We start from the raw sequence: 17,021 nt of genomic DNA on the forward strand, positions 1-17,021 counted from the left end.
TATCATAGGCCCAGCCCCAGGCCTGATGTAATGAATGTCTGGGGAGTCAGAAGAGAAGAGAGGGCTGTGATGTAATGAAGCCCTCCTGGGATATTATCCATCAGCGGCGCTGTGTGCGCTTGCGCTGGATAACCTCCCTCGGATCCCTCTTCTTGCGGGAGTCACGCCTCTTCTGCGCCCTGTTCCTCCACAGAGGGGGCGCACGAGAGGCGACACTGGCCTTCTGGCCATGTCTACGGTCATCGGACCGTGAAGGGCCAGGCCCTCCTGCCTCCCTGGGCGTGGAACTGTATCTCAGCGGTATGCAGGTCCTAAAAGCAGCTGAGCGCGCCTTCGCCTCCCTTAACTTCCCAAGCACCGCCTCCATGGAGGTGCCAAAGAGTTCAGAGGGCGAAACCGGCGAATCGAGGAGAAAGGCCTTCTCTTTCTCCCCGACGTCGGCCAGGTTTTAACTACAGATGTCTCTCCGTGGCCACCATCGCCACCAATCGACCGACCGATTGCGGCAGCAGTTTGTTTGGTGGCTTGGAGCCCAAGATCCGTGGTTCGGCGCGGCTCAGTAACCGCCTCAGGGGACATCCCTGCCCCCTGGTCGAGATCCTGCAGCAGGTTGGCCTGGTATGCCTGCAGCACCGCCATGTTGTGCAGGGAAGCACCAGCCTGAACCGCTGCTGTGTATGCTCTGCCATTCAAATGCGCTGTTGTCTTTAGCGGTTTGGATTGCATGGTTGGAGCTCTCAGTGTCGACGCCTGCTCAGACACGAGATAGTTCGCAAACGACTCGTCAAATGGGCGGCATCGACACATACCCATGCTCTGCGATCCCCTCAACATCAGTGAAACTAACCCGCTGATGTTGGTGAATACGGGCAGAGTATGGGCTCTTCCATGCCCTCTCGATCTCTGTGTGAAGATCAGGAAGCACTGGAAGGCTCACCTGAGCTGGTGGTGTATGGCCGGGGAGAAACCGATCGTCGATTTTACTGCAAGCGGTCTCTCCTCTAGCGTGTTGCCATGGAAGCTACAGCCTGCCGGCAGCGCGCTCCACAACATCCGCCAGCTCTGCATACACGGGGCAGGGTGGCTGAGAGGGTTCAGGATCTACCTGATTATAAACCTCCTCAGCCATCTCGTGCTCGTCCTGAAGAGCAGCAACTGCAAGAAACCGTCGGTGAAAAATCCTCATCATCGACCTGTAGTTCGCCCTCGTCAGCCGTCAAATCATCTGAGAGGTTTACAGCCCTCTCAAGGTGATCGACGAGCTCTATCTGGGAGCCCATGATGCAAGTCGCCGCTCTGCCTCGGCACGAGCGGGACCTGGACCAAGAGGACCAGACTTAGAACCCCCTTCATTCGAGAAGAGGGCAAAACGAGAGCGGAGCGTTTTTTAAATAAAAACCCTCACTGTTTGCACAGAGGGTTCCCTCGAGAATCTTCCGTGCGCGCTCTTCTCCCAGGCAGGAAACGCGCAGCTCGCTGTACATTTCATGTTCTTTCTCTTACCGTTTCTTTGAGTAGCATTTTCATACAGACAGTCCCTCAAGCCGATGAGATGGTTTGTCATGTTTGCAAGGCGCCCTTATATACTTCCAGCTCGCACATTAATCATTCACGCTAATGATTCACGGGCTGTCACCGGTCCATGTGATTGACGTGATTTGATAGTGATTTCAGACACCTGTCACGCCTGAGGCATTCCCCATAGCGTCGATGAGGTATTGTTAAGTTCGAAAGGGAACTTGAATAAACGTCTTTAGCTAGCAAACAGACTAGCTAATTTGTAATGAATGGAGATTAACATGTTTAAACTACTGGATATGCACCAAGCAATACAGAGCTAAAATCAGCCTTGAATACACATTAGTAGCATGGTGTGGCAGGCGGGAGTGGGCAATGCCTTTCCTACTTTATTTAATGACTGCTAACAGTTAACTATAGGCTAAGTTTCATACCTGCAGATGCTTCCTCAGGTTTGAGATTGAAACCCTTGATGTCAATAGCATTTTAATTGTTGACAAATATATTTTGTAATATTTTCTGATTTCTGGATGAAATCATTTTTAAATTTCAAGCACCGGAATGCATTTTTATCAGAATAGCATTGCTTTACTAAACAGCCTTTAAATTGCAGGAGGTATCATGCACATCAAAAACAGACAAAACAACAAATACATTTTTTTCGACATGTCCTAGCTTTTTACAGAAAATATTCAGATGTAATCCCCTAGTTAACATTTTCATAAGTAACTGTAATTTAATTACAGATTTTTTCTCAGTATTTGTAATGGATTACAGTTAGGATACTATTTTTCTAATTAAATTATGTAACGCTGTTACATGTATCTAGTTACTCCCCAACACTGATGACGAATAAAAAACAAAAACATTTTAATCTAAGCCTTTTGTTGTTGGCTACATTCTAACACTTGAATGTGATGTGGGCAAGCTACATTAAAAAAGCAACATGTTGAGCAAAAATATTGCGTTTTTGCCAAAGACTATGTCTGTCACGAATCACACACAGAAGAGAGAGAGATCCAATAGCAGGTAATTTATTAAAGGGTAATCCGTACTCACAATCCAGTCCAGGCAAAGGTCAAAATCCAAAAAGGTAATCCAAAACATAAAAGACAAACACAAGAAATAGGCTCAAAGACGACAGAAGTGTGGTGACAATATACAACGACTCCGTACACATACTAACACAGACAGGGAATATATACACACATCTAACAAGACTAACACAGAAGAGCTGGGAACAATCATTACAGGGAACAGCAAAGTGCAATGAACTGATGAGTGACAGTGACAGACAGAATGCTGGGAATTGAAGTCAAATGTGAAGGACACCGTGAGAACGAGGACCTCTAGTGATAGACAAGGGAACACAACCAGACACTGTGACACAAACCCCCCCCTCTACGGAGCGGCTACCAGACGCTCCACGACAACACTAAAACACAACAGTTCAGGAGGGATGTGGAACGGTGGAGGATCAGGGGGAGGGATGGTGGAGGGTCCGTGAAGGGAGACAGGAACAAAGGGTGAGGGCTTAACCAGGAACCAGGGCAAAAAAGAAAGTCCACCGGGCGGCCAGGGCGAAGCAGACGACCCACCGGGCGGCCAGGGCGAAGCAGACGACCCACCGGGCGGCCAGGGCGAAGCAGACGACCCACCGGGCGGCCAGGGCGAAGCAGACGACCCACCGGGCGGCCAGGGCGAAGCAGACGACCCACCGGGCGGCCAGGGCGAAGCAGACGACCCACCGGGCGGCCAGGGCGAAGCAGACGACCCACCGGGCGGCCTGGGCGAAGCAGACGACCCACCGGGCGGCCTGGGCGAAGCAGACGACCCACCGGGCGGCCTGGGCGAAGCAGACGACCCACCGGGCGGCCTGGGCGAAGCAGACGACCCACCGGGCGGCCTGGGCGAAGCAGACGACCCACCGGGCGGCCTGGGCGAAGCAGACGACCCACCGGGCGGCCTGGGCGAAGCAGACGACCCACCGGGCGGCCTGGGCGAAGCAGACGACCCACCGGGCGGCCTGGGCGAAGCAGACGACCCACCGGGCGGCCAGGGCGAAGGTGAAGACCCACCGGGCGGCCAGGGCGAAGGTGAAGACCCATCGGGTGGCCAGGGCGAAGGTGAAGACCCATCGGGTGGCCATGGCGGCGACGACCAGGGCGAAGACGACCACTCAGGCGACCACGGCTCAGGAAAAGGAACAGACACCGGCTCAGGAACAGACACCGGCTCAGGAACAGACACCAAAACTGAAACAGCCACAAGAACAGAGACAAACACAGAAACAAACACTGGTTCAGGAACAGATGATGGCTCCGGCTCAGATACAGCAGACACTGGCTCCGGCTCTGGAACAGGCACTGGCTCTGGTTCCGGCTCTGGAACAGGCACTGGCTCTGGTTCCGGCTCTGGAACAGGCACTGGCTCTGGTTCCGGCTCTGGAACAGGCACTGGCTCTGGTTCCGGCTCTGGAACAGGCACTGGCTCTGGTTCCGGCTCTGGAACAGGCACTGGCTCTGGTTCCGGCTCTGGAACAGGCACTGGCTCTGGTTCCGGCTCTGGAACAGGCACTGGCTCTGGTTCCGGCTCTGGAACAGCAGACACGGGCTCCGCCTCAGGAACAGCAGACACGGGCTCCGCCTCAGGAACAGCAGACACGGGCTCCGCCTCAGGAACAGCAGACACGGGCTCCGCCTCAGGAACAGCAGACACGGGCTCCGCCTCAGGAACAGCAGACACGGGCTCTGGCAAAGGAACAGCAGACACGGGCATGTCCAGGATCCGAGCCAGACGCTCCAGATAGTCCAGATCCAAGAAGGCAGACGGCACGGGCTCTGCCTCCGGCTCTGGAACGGGTACTGGCTCTGCCTCCAACTCTGGAACAGGCATTGGCTCTGCCTCCGGCTCTGGAACAGGCAATGGCTCTGCCTCTGGCTCTGGAACAGGCACTGGCTCTGGCTCTGGAACAGCAGACACTGGCTCCGGCTCTGGAACAGCAGACACTGGCTCCGGCTCTGGAACAGCAGACACGGGCTCCGGCTCAGGAACAGCAGACACGGGCTCCGGCTCAGGAACAGCAGACACGGGCTCCGGCTCAGGAACAGCAGACACGGGCTCCGGCTCAGGAACAGCAGACACGGGCTCCGGCTCAGGAACAGCAGACACGGGCTCCGGCTCAGGAACAGCAGACACGGGCTCTGGCTCAGGAACAGCAGACAAGAGCATGTCCAGGATCCGAGCCAGATGCTCGAGATAGTCCAGGTCTAGGAAGGCAGACGGAACGTGAACAGTCTCTGACTGGACAGACGGAACGTGAACGGGCTCTGGCTCAGGAACTGCAGACACGAGCATGTCCAGGATCCGAGCCAGACGCTCGAGATAGTCCAGGTCCAGGAAGGCAGACGGAACGTGAACAGTATCTGACTGGACAGATGGAACGTGAACAGTCTCTGACTGGGCAGACGGGCTGTGTCTCCTTCTCCGGACCACCTGACTCAGGACCACCGGAACCGGGACCACCGTAACAGAGATCATCCTCCGACTACCTCCTCCACTGTGACCTCCACGGGACCTGCAAAACTTGACCAACCGGGTCCCCTTAAAAAACTCCCTTCTCTCCCACTCGGTGGCCGGGGGAAGAGATATAAGGAAACATACCACTGGATCTGGGACAGACGGAGTCGTTCTGTCACGAATATCACAGAAGAGGGAGAGATCCAATAGCAGGTAATTTATTAAAGGGTAATCTGTACTCACAATCCAGTCCAGGCAAAGGTCAAAATCCAAAAAGGTAATCCAAAACATAAAAGACAAACACAAGAAATAGGCTCAAAGACGCCAGAAGTGTGGTGACAATATACAACAACTCCGTACACATACTAACACAGACAGGGCATATATACACACATCTAACAAGACTAACACAGAACAGCTGGGAACAATCATTACAGGGAACAGCTGAGTGCAATGAAATGATGAGTGACAGTGACAGACAGAATGCTGGGAATTGAAGTCAAATGTGACAATGTCTGGTTCGGATTCAGAACGATGATCAAATCATAGATGGATTGGATCACATCCATCAACAAGCTTCGCAGTCCTGTAGCTCGTCCTGGGTCGACATTTCATTCAGTAACATTAGGCAGTTTTGATTTATATGCTGTTTAATGTTGATGATCGCATTACTTTATACATGCATATGCTTACATATGATATCACTTTTTTCTGCTTTTTCACCCGTGTTTTTTATCAGGAGATGCAGTACTCTTTCAGAAGATGTGTAATAGCGACCCCTACCATATAACAGTGAAAACACGGCAATCTGGAAATTTTCGTCAATGGCAGGGAAGCTTTGTTTCATAAATGATGGAAATTTCCTTCAATTATGGGGAAAGAGTTAGGCTTAATTTTAAGCACTATGTTGGTATTTTCATAGTCTACTAACCAGAGATCACGAGAGTCACTTTACTGGTGATCAGAGCCCTGTTAGTGTCTCCAGCTCCCAGCGCATTTCCCACACGCACACAAGCGGCTGCATGCACACCTAATGGAAACTATTAAAACATGCAAATATTCACTATAATTCAATTTAACAATAAATAAATAAATGATTTGTAATGCATGTGTTGCTTTTTTTCAAAACATTTGCCTTTTGGCAGTAATGTCTAAAAGTCTCTAAGTATTGGAGCTCAACACTACATAAAGCTGTCTTACCATGTAAGTAATGGCCCCCACCTCCAGCAACACATGTTGAGCTCCAAGATCCACCTCCCCGAGCATTCCTGGTTATGAGGATGGATGAGAAGAGGGATGGATGTTATTTAATTATGTGTGAAATTAGAGTGTTTTTCTCTGATTGGGGCATTGCACTGAAACACACAGTAATAAGGCAATTTATGAGATGATTTGTAAGCCATCAAACATTTGTGCACTGCACTTCCACCTGGGATCTTATATCAGTGCAATAACAAAATAGTAACTAGAAAAAAAGTTTGATGAGACAAACTTTAAGTTGGCTTGAGAAAGCCGGACCAGAGAGTTTGAAGAAGTTTAAAATAGTTTGAAGTTTGATAGATGGATTAGTTAGAAAGAAAGAATAGTTAGAAAGAAAATGATACGTTAGAAAGAAAAGAAAGATTAGTTAGTTAGATAGAAAGATTGGTTTCAATAAAAGAAAGATTAGTTAGAAAGAAAGAAGGATAGATTAGTAAGAAAGAAAGAAAGAAAGATTAGTTAGAAAGAAAGATGGATTGGTCAGAAAGAAAGAAAGAAAGATGGATTAGTCAGAAAGAAAGAATGATGGATTAGAAAGAAAGATAGATCAGTAAGAAAGACAGAAAGAAAGAGATTAGTTGGAAAAAAGAAAGAAAGAAAGAAAAAAGAAAGATTAGTCAGAAAGAAAGAAAGATGGATTAGTTAGAAAGAAAGAAAGATTAGTTAGAAAAAAAGACAGAAAGAAAATTAGTTAGAAAGAAAGATGGATCAGTTAGAAAGAAAGATTAGTTAGTTAGAAAGAAAGATAGATTAGTAAGAAAGATAGATAAGTAAGAAAGAAAGAAATAAATAAATAAAGAAAGATGGATAAGTTCGAAAGAAAGAAAGATTAGTCAGAAAAAAGAAAGATTAGAAAGAAAGAAAGAAATATTAGGTAGAAAGAAAGAAAGATTAGTAAGAAAGAAAGATGGATCAGTTAGAAAGAAAGATTAGTTAGAAAGAAAGAAAGAGAGATTAGTTAGAAATAAATAAAGATTAGTTAGAAAGAAAGAAAGATTAGTAAGAAAGAAAGAAAGAGAGAAAATTAGTAAGAAAGAAAGAAAGATGGATTAGTTAGAAAGAAAGAAAGAAAGATTATTTAGAAAGAAAGAAAGAAAGCAAGAAAGATTAGTTAGAAAGAAAGATAGATTAGTTAGAAAGAAAGATAGATTAGTTAGAAAGAAAGATAAATCAGTAAGAAAGAAAGAAAGAAAGATAGATTAGTTAGAAAGAAAGATAGATCAGTAAGGAAGAAAGAAAGAAAGAAAGAAAGAAAGAAAGAAAGATAGATTGGTTAAGAAAGAAAGAAAGAAAGAAAGAAAGAAAGAAAGAAACAAACAAACAAACAAACAAACAAACAAACAAACAAACAAACAAAGAAAGAAAGAAAGAAAGAAAGAAAGAAAGAAAGAAAGAAAGAAAGAAAGAAAGAGATTAGTTGGAAAGAAAGAAAGATAGATTAGTTAGAAAGAAAGATAGATTAGTTAGAAAGAAAGAAAGAAAAGTTAGAAAGAAAGATAGATCAGTAAGAAAGAAAGAAAGAAAGAAAGATAGATTAGTTAGAAAGAAAGATAGATTATTTAGAAAGAAAGAAAGAAAGATTAGTTAGAAAGAAAGATAGATCAGTAAGAAAGAAAGAAAGAAAGATTAGTTAGAAAGAAAGAAAGAAAAGTTAGAAAGAAAGATCAGTAAGAAAGAAAGAAAGAAAGATAGATTAGTTAGAAAGAAAGATAGATTATTTAGATAGAAAGAAAGAAAGAAAGATTAGTTAGAAAGAAAGATAGATCAGAAAAGAAAGAAAGAAAGAAAGAAAGAAAGATTAGTTAGAAAGAAAGAAAGAAAGATTAGTTAGAAAGAAAGATGGATTAGTCAGAAAGAAAGATAGATTAGTTAGAAAGAAAGAAAGATGGATTAGTTAGAAAGAAAGAAAGAAAGAAAAGTTAGAAAGAAAGAAAGAAAGAAAGAAAGATTAGTTAGAAAGAAAGATTAGTTAGAAAGAAAGAAAGAAAGAAAGAAAGATTAGTTAGACAGAAAGATGGATTAGTTAGAAAGAAAGATAGATTAGTTAGAAGAAAGATAAATCAGTAAGAAAGAAAGATAAATCAGTAAGAAAGAAAGATAAATCAGTAAGAAAGAAAGAAGGAAAGATAGATTAGTTAGAAAGAAAGATATATTAGTTAGAAAGAAAGATATATTAATTAGAAAGAAAGATAGATCAGTAAGAAAGAAAGAAAGAAAGATAGATAAGTTAGAAAGAAAGATCAGTAAGAAAGACAGAACGAAAGATAGATTAGTTAGAAAGAAAGAAAGAAAGAAAGAAAGAAAGATGGATTAGTTAGAAAGAAAGATAGATCAGTAAGAAAGAAAAAAAGACAGATAGATTAGTTCGAAAGAAAGAAAGATAGATCAATAAGAAAGAAAGAAAGAGATTAGTTGGAAAGAAAGAAAGATAGATTAGTTAGAAAGAAAGAAAGATGGATTAGTTCGAAAGAAAGAAAGAAAGATTAGTTAGAAAGAAAGATAGATTAGTTAGAAAGAAAGATAGATTAGTTTGAAAGAAAGATAGATTAGTTAGAAAGAAAGAAAGAAAAATAGATTAGTTAGAAAGAAAGAAAGAAAGATTAGTTAGAAAGAAAGAAAGAAAGAAAGAAAGAAAGAAAGAAAGAAAGAAAGAAAGAAAGATGAGTTAGAAAGAAAGAAAGATAGATTAGTTGGAAAGAAAGATAGATTAGTTAGAAAGAAAGAAAGAAAAATAGATTAGTTAGATCAAATAGATCAGTAAGAAAGAAGTCAAGTCAAGTCAAGTCACCTTTATTTATATAGCGCTTTTTACAATACAGATTGTATCAAAGCAGCTTCACAGTGATAACATGAAAATAATATAACAGAAAAAAGATAATTGAGTCAACGTCCACCTTAAGTAAGGCAGATCAATAATATTATTGAATATTAAATATTAAATGTCCCCAACTAAGCAAGCCAAAAGCCAAGGCAACAGTGGCAAGGAACCAAAACTCCGTCAGGTGACAGAATGGAGAAAAACCTTGGGAGAAACCAGACTCAGTCGGAGGGCCAGTTCTCCTCTGGCCAACGAAGGAACAGTGCATGATTTATGATTCGGGCAGCATTACAAGGCAGATTGGATCGGAACATTTAGAATATTTATCCATTTCCATCTTTTGGAAGTCCAAGTAATCACGCCGGTGTTGAGACGAGTTGTTGAGGATCAGTGCCGTCCACCATAGAGGGTCCATATCGCCGGTGTTGAGTCGTCTCTTCACAGGCTTTGTGATTGGGGTATCTGAAGTCTCTGTGAAAGGCTGGATACAAACTGGAGCTGACGAACGCCGTTTTTCTCGGGACTCGCGTCCCGAGATAACAGCAGAAGAGCAAAAAGGGAAAATAATTAGCGTAGCTGCTGTTCATAATGATTTCCATAACACGGGCGTAAATTATAAAAAACATAAAGACAGTGATTCTTGCGTCCCAGAGTCACCCCCCTCCGTCCCCCACTCAACTCAGCCCTGCTTACTGACTTCTACATCCCTCCTGCTGCTGAGACCCAACCACAATCTCTCCGCAACCCAACCATACGCGCCGACCCGTTTGACTAAGGCTGTCGAGCCCCACTGTCGTCGTTAAAGCAGGTTCAGTGGCAACGGTTCCGTATGGCATACCACCTACCGCAAAACACAATATCTACCCAACCACCCGTCATTCACGCAATGTACACAGGAACGTAATGACTGTAAATACTATGCAACCTATACAAATAACCTACAGACTCTTCAAGTTTTATATTATTAAATGCATTTGATCTGATTCAGCAGTGGTATAAAAGGTAAGCATTATGTAAATGCTTGGCTAAAGAGATGCGTATTTAATCTAGTTTTAAACTGGGACAGCGAGTCAGAGCCTCGAACAATATCAGGAAGGCTATTCCAGAGTTTTGGAGCTAAATGTGAGAACGCCCTTCCTCCTTTAGTGGACTTAGATATCCTAGGAATGACCAGAAGCCTCGAATTTAGTGATCTTAAAGAACGCGATGGATTGTAGGGCGATAGAAGGTCCATTAAATACACAGGAGCTAAACCATTTAGGGCTTTATAGGTCAGTAATAGTACTTTGTAATTGATACGGAATTTGATAGGTAACCAGTGTAGAGATGATAAAATTGGTGTTATATGATCATATTTTCTTGACCTAGTAAGAACTCTAGCAGCTGCATTTTGCACTAACTGTAGCTTGTTTATTGAGGATGCAGGACAGCCAGCTAATATAGCATTACAATAATCTAGTCTCGAGGTCATGAATGCATGAACTAACTTTTCTGCATCAGAAACAGATAGCATGTTACGTAGCTTTGTAATGTTTCTAAGGTGGAAAAAGGCTGTTCTTGTAACATATGAAATATGATTTTCGAAAGACAAGTTGCGGTCTAGTATAACACCCAGGTCTTTTACTGTAGTGGATAAAGTAACAGGACATCCTTCTATATTAAAGTTGTATTGTAAGTGAGTTTGTGGGTAGTTTTTTCGGACCAATAAGTAATACCTCCGTTTTATCTGAATGTAGTAGCAGGAAATTACGCGTCATCCAGCATTTTATATCTTTGAGACACTCTGTCAAATTTGATAAGTTAGTGTTTTTATCGGGCCGTGATGAAATATATAATTGAGTGTCATCAGCATAACAGTGGAAATTAATTCCATGTTTTCTTATAATATTACCAAGTGGGTGCATATATATTGAGAATAGCAGAGGGCCTAACACCGATCCTTGCGGCACTCCATAGTCTACTGACGTTATTTTTGATTTTTCCCCATTTAAACATACAAAATGAAACGGTCTGATAAGTACGATCTAAACCAGCTTAATGCCTGTCCCTGAACACCAGTGTAGTTTTGTAGTCGATCCAGGAGTATTTTATGATTGATAGTGTCGAACGCAGCGCTAAGATCGAGTAGAACTAGTATTGAGATACAGCCTTGGTCAGAAGCTAAAAGTAAATCAATTGTAATTTTAACTAGCGCAGTTTCTGTGCTATGATGCGGTCTGAATCCTAACTGGAATTTTTCATATATCTCATTTTCTTGCAAGAAAGAGCACAATTGAGCGGACACAATTTTTTCTAGTATTTTAGACATAAATGGAAGAAATGGGTCTGTAATTTGCTAAGTTATTTGGGTCTAATTGCGGTTTCTTAATGAGAGGTTGTATTACTGCCAGCTTGAATATTCTTGGAACATGACCTAAAAATAAAGACGAGTTATTAATATTGAGAAGAGGCTCTTCCACTACAGGTAACACTTCTTTCAGTAGTTTAGTGGGTATTGGATCTAATAAACATGTTGTTGGTTTCGATGCAATGATAAGTTTATTTAGCTCTTCCTGTCCTATAGTTGTAAAGCGGTGTAGTTGTTCCAGAGGGGCGATAATTGAGGCTGAATCATAAGACACCATAAAAGAGTGTACATTTACAATTGTGTTACGGATGCTTTCTATTTTCTCATTAAAGTAGTTCATAAAACCATTACTACTATACTGTAACGGAATATTTTGCTCTGGTGATGTCTGTATATTTGTTAGTCTAGCCACGGTGTTAAATAAAAACCTTGGATTATTTTGGTTATTTTCTATTACTTTGTGGAGATGCTCAGCCCTGGCTGCTTTTAGAGCCTTTTTATAACGTGACATACTGTCTTTCCACGCGATTCTAAAGACCTCTAAATTAGTTTGTTTCCATTTACGCTCTAAGTTACGAGTTTCTCTCTTGATAACATGCGTAGCACTGTTGTACCAAGGTGCCTTAGTTTTCTCTCTAACCTTTTTTGATCTAATTGGTGCAACAATATCTAATGTACTAGAGAAAATGGTGCTCAAACTGCTAGTCATTTCCTCTAGTTCATCTGTTTGTTTGGGTGCACTGAGCAGCTGAGATAGATCAGGTAAGCTATTTGAGAATCTATCTATAGTGGTTGGAACGATTGTTCTGCCTGGTCTATAACGTGGCGCAACATGACAAATTTCAGAAGTACGTATTATACAAGTTACCATGTGATGATCAGTGAGATCGTCACTTTGCGGTATAATATCTATATCAGTTGGATTGGTTCCATATGATATAATTAAGTCTAGTGTATGATTTAGACGATGAGTGGGACCACTGACGTTTTGCTTGACCCCAAAAGAGTTTAATAAATCTGTAAACGCAGTCCCTAACGCATCATTTGTGTTATCTACGTGTATGTTAAAATCTCCAACAATTATTGCTTTATCGGTATTGACCAATAGATCTGAGAGAAACTCTGCAAACTCTTTTAGGAAATCCGCATAGGGCCCTGGAGGTCTATATACAGTAGCCACGGCTAGAGATAATAGGGATTTCTTTCTTACATCTTAGAGCGTAATATTTAGTACAAGTACTTCAAACGAATTAAACCTGTGACCTGTTTCCTGAGTAAAATTACAGGTTTTTTCAATCGCTAACAAGCGCTTACCCATACTTCAGATACTTTTTCTAAACTCTTAACACAGACTCACACCTACAAAACACAATTGGCCAAATGGTTAATTTTCTTCTCAAAAACACATTTTGTTAAATATATACTAACTCTTCATTTCAAAATAGAACACATCTTTCTCTGCACACACTAACTTTACCAAAACACTGAAAATCTGTCTCAAAATGAAATTATTCTGTCAAAGAATAACACTTGTTTTCACTTCACATGGTACATGCAGTCAATCAAAGTACACCAGGTTTCAAAATACTGGCTATTGTTGACATTACAAAAACTACATAGACTTTGATGTTTCAGGTTTACAGGTATTTAATTGCATGCAAAACATGCAATCCAACCTTTTTACACTAAATTTCTTGGTTGGGAACTGTATGTCCACATGTACAGTAATGTTCACATTCAAAAGCATTCTAGTAAAAAGCAAATCAGTTTTTTCCCTTTACTGTTTAGTACAGGAGGTACAGTAGAAACACGGTATGAAAGAACAGAAAAAGTTTTACAGTATTGCTTACAAAAAAAGCACAAAATTACTGTATCTAAACTCTGCGATCTTCAGGGTTAGGCCACATGTTTTCATCAAATATTGCACTTCTGCACCTCTCACTGCACATCTCACTGCACATCTCACTGCACCTCTCACTGCACCTCTCACTGCACCTCTCACTGCACCTCTCACTGCACCTCTCACTGCACATCTCACTGCACCTCTCACTGCACATCTCACTGCACCTCTCACTGCACCTCTCACTGCATATCTCACTGCACCTCTCACTGCACCTCTCACTGCACCTCTCACTGCACCTCTCACTGCACATCTCACTGCACCTCTCACTGCACCTCTCACTGCTCCTCTCACTGCACCTCTCACTGCACCTCTCACTGCACCTCTCACTGCACATCTCACTGCACCTCTCACTGCACCTCTCACTGCACCTCTCACTGCACCTCTCACTGCATTTCTCACTGCTCCTGTTTTTCTCCCTGGGCCCCTTGCTCTTACTCTTCCTCGTCCAGACATTACAGTGTTTGTCTTTTTCTGTTTCTGTTTCCAAAAACATCACTCCTCAAAGTCCTAATTTTACTGTATAAGTGTCAATGTAATAGAAAAAAATTGGGTAATTTTGGGTTGGCCCAATTTACCCAACATAAATCAGCTGTGTGTCAATTTTTCAATTGTTTGTTTATTATTTTGCTGAGATATATTGTTTTTGGAACTGATATCATTGCAAAAGCAGAGGTTTTTATACTGTATCTAAGGTTTGGAATATTGTTTTTGCTATTGTGGGATGGTGTGTGTTAACATTCGCAAATACTACAAAAACAATCCATAATTTTGTTGGGAGGTATAACTTGTCTGTTAAGAAAATGTAAGCATTGTGGAAATGTGTTCACTGACTGCATATTGTGTGAAAACGACATGAAATGTGTGAATGGTATGGCCACAATAGACCGATGCTGTGCTAATTGTGTTTAGAGTTTTGAAAATGTGACTACTGGTTAGACAAACGCTTGTTAGCGACTGAAAAAAACTGTAATAGATATATAGAAAGATTAGTTTCAATGACAGATAGATTAGTTAGTTAGAAAGAAAGATTAGTTGGAAAGAAAGAAAGATTAGTTAGAAAAATAGATAGAAAGAAAGATTAGTTAGAAAGAAAGATTAGTTAGAAAGATAGATAGATAGAGTAGGTTAGCCGTTAAGAAAGAAAGATAGATTAGTTCGAAAAAATTAGTTAGAAAGAAAAAAGATAGATTATTTAGAAAGAAAGGAAGATAGATTAGTTAGATAGAAAGAAAAATAGATTAGTTAGAAACAAAGAAAGGATTAGTTAGAAATAAAGAAAGGATTAGTTAGAAAGAAAGGAAGACAGATTAGTTAGAAAGAAAGAGATTAGTTAGAAAGAAAAAAATAGATTAGTTAGAAAGAAAGATAGATAGATTAATTAGAAAGAAAGATAGATAGATTAATTAGAAAGAAAGATAGATAGATTAGTTAGAAAGAAAGATAGATAGATTAGTTAGAAAGAAAGAACGATAGATTAATTAGAAAGAAAGATAGATTAGTAAGAAAGAAAGAAAGATGGATTAGTTAGAAAGAAATAAAGATTAGTTAGAAAGAAAGAAAAATAGATTTGTTAGAATTAAAGAAAGATAGATTAGTGAGAAAGAAAGAAAGAAAGAAAGAAAGAAAGACAGATTAGTTAGAAAAAAGACATTAGTTAGAAAGAAAGAAAGGGATTAGTTAGAAAGAAAAAAGATAGATTAGTTAGAAAGATAGATAGATTAGTTAGAAATAAAGATAGATAGATTAGTTAGAAAGAAAGATTAGTTAGAAACAAAGAAAGATAGATAGATTAGTTAGAAAGAAAGAAAGAAAAATTAGTTAGAAAGAAAGATAGATAGATTAGATAGAAAGAAAGATAGATTAGTTATAAAGAAAGAAAGATAAATTAGTTATAAAGAAAGATAGATTATTTAGAAAGAAAGAAAGATAGATTAGTTAGAAAGAAAGAAAGATTAGTTAGAAAGAAAGATGGATTTGTTAGAAAAAAGAAAGATTAGTTAGAAAGAAAGATGGATTAGTTAGAAAGAAAGATGGATTATTTAGAAAGAAAGATGGATTAGTTAGAAAGAAAGATGGATTAGTTAGAAAGAAAGAAAGAAAGAAAGATTAGTTAGAAAGAAAGATAGATAGATTAGTTAGAAAGAAAGATAGATTAGTTAGAAAGAAAGAAAGATGGATCAGTTAGAAAGAAAGAAAGAAAGATTAGTTAGAAAGAAAGATAGATAGATTAGTTAGAAAGAAAGAGATTAGTTAGAAAGAAAAAAGATAGATTAGTTAGAAAGATAGATAGATTAGTTAGAAAGAAAGATAGATAGATTAGTTAGAAAGAAAGATTAGTTAGAAACAAAGAAAGATAGATAGATTAGTTAGAAAGAAAGAAAGAAAAATTAGTTAGAAAGAAAGATAGATTAGATAGAAAGAAAGATAGATTAGTTATAAAGAAAGAAAGATAAATTAGTTATAAAGAAAGATAGATTATTTAGAAATAAAGAAAGATAGATTAGTTAGAAAGAAAGAAAGATTAGTTAGAAAGAAAGATGGATTTGTTAGAAAAAAGAAAGATTAGTTAGAAAGAAAGATGGATTAGTTAGAAAGAAAGATGGATTAGTTAGAAAGAAAGATGGATTAGTTAGAAAGAAAGATGGATTAGTTAGAAAGAAAGAAAGAAAGATTAGTTAGAAAGAAAGATAGATAGATTAGTTAGAAAGAAAGATAGATTAGTTAGAAAGAAAGAAAGATAGATTAGTTAGAAATAAAGAAAGATATATTAGTTAGAAAGATAGATTAGTTAGAAAGAAAGAAAGAAAAATTAGTTAGAAAGAAAGATAGATAGATTAGTTAGAAAGAAAGATAGATTAGTTATAAAGAAAGAAAGATAGATTAGTTATAAAGAAAGAAAGATAGATTAGTTATAAAGAAAGAAAGATAGATTAGTTACAAAGAAAGAAAGTTAGATTATTTAGAAAGAAAGAAAGATAGATTAGTTAGAAAGAAAGAAAGATTAGTTAGAAAGAAAGATGGATTTGTTAGAAAAAAGAAAGATTAGTTAGAAAGAAAGATGGATTAGTTAGAAAGAAAGATGGATTATTTAGAAAGAAAGATGGATTAGTTAGAAAGAAAGATGGATTAGTTAGAAAGAAAGAAAGAAAGAAAGATTAGTTAGAAAGAAAGATAGATAGATTAGTTAGAAAGAAAGATAGATTAGTTAGAAAGAAAGAAAGATGGATCAGTTAGAAAGAAAGAAAGAAAGATTAGTTAGAAAGAAAGATAGATAGATTAGTTAGAAAGAAAGAGATTAGTTAGAAAGAAAAAAGATAGATTAGTTAGAAAGATAGATAGATTAGTTAGAAAGAAAGATAGATAGATTAGTTAGAAAGAAAGATTAGTTAGAAACAAAGAAAGATAGATAGATTAGTTAGAAAGAAAGAAAGAAAAATTAGTTAGAAAGAAAGATAGATTAGATAGAAAGAAAGATAGATTAGTTATAAAGAAAGAAAGATAAATTAGTTATAAAGAAAGATAGATTATTTAGAAATAAAGAAAGATAGATTAGTTAGAAAGAAAGAAAGATTAGTTAGAAAGAAAGATGGATTTGTTAGAAAAAAGAAAGATTAGTTAGAAAGAAAGATGGATTAGTTAGAAAGAAAGATGGATTA

At 39.4% G+C, this 17,021-nt stretch overlaps 1 protein-coding gene across 1 annotated transcript in view; it reads right to left on the bottom strand.

Moving 5' to 3' along the window:
- slc47a1 (solute carrier family 47 member 1) overlaps positions 1-17,021 on the bottom strand; it is a 50,345-nt gene that overhangs the window by 5,643 nt on the left and 27,681 nt on the right. Inside the window, exons 10-11 of the mRNA XM_077195309.1 lie at positions 6,238-6,305; positions 5,969-6,077 (exon numbers count right to left, since the gene is read on the bottom strand). Of these exons, the coding sequence (XP_077051424.1) occupies positions 5,969-6,077; positions 6,238-6,305 (177 nt within the window). The remainder of the gene's footprint in view (positions 1-5,968; positions 6,078-6,237; positions 6,306-17,021) is intronic.

Source organism: Siphateles boraxobius, unplaced genomic scaffold, assembly GCF_051911475.1.
Source record: "Siphateles boraxobius isolate OS27281-9 unplaced genomic scaffold, OSU_SipBor_1 11, whole genome shotgun sequence".
Classification (NCBI taxonomy): domain Eukaryota; kingdom Metazoa; phylum Chordata; class Actinopteri; order Cypriniformes; family Leuciscidae; genus Siphateles; species Siphateles boraxobius.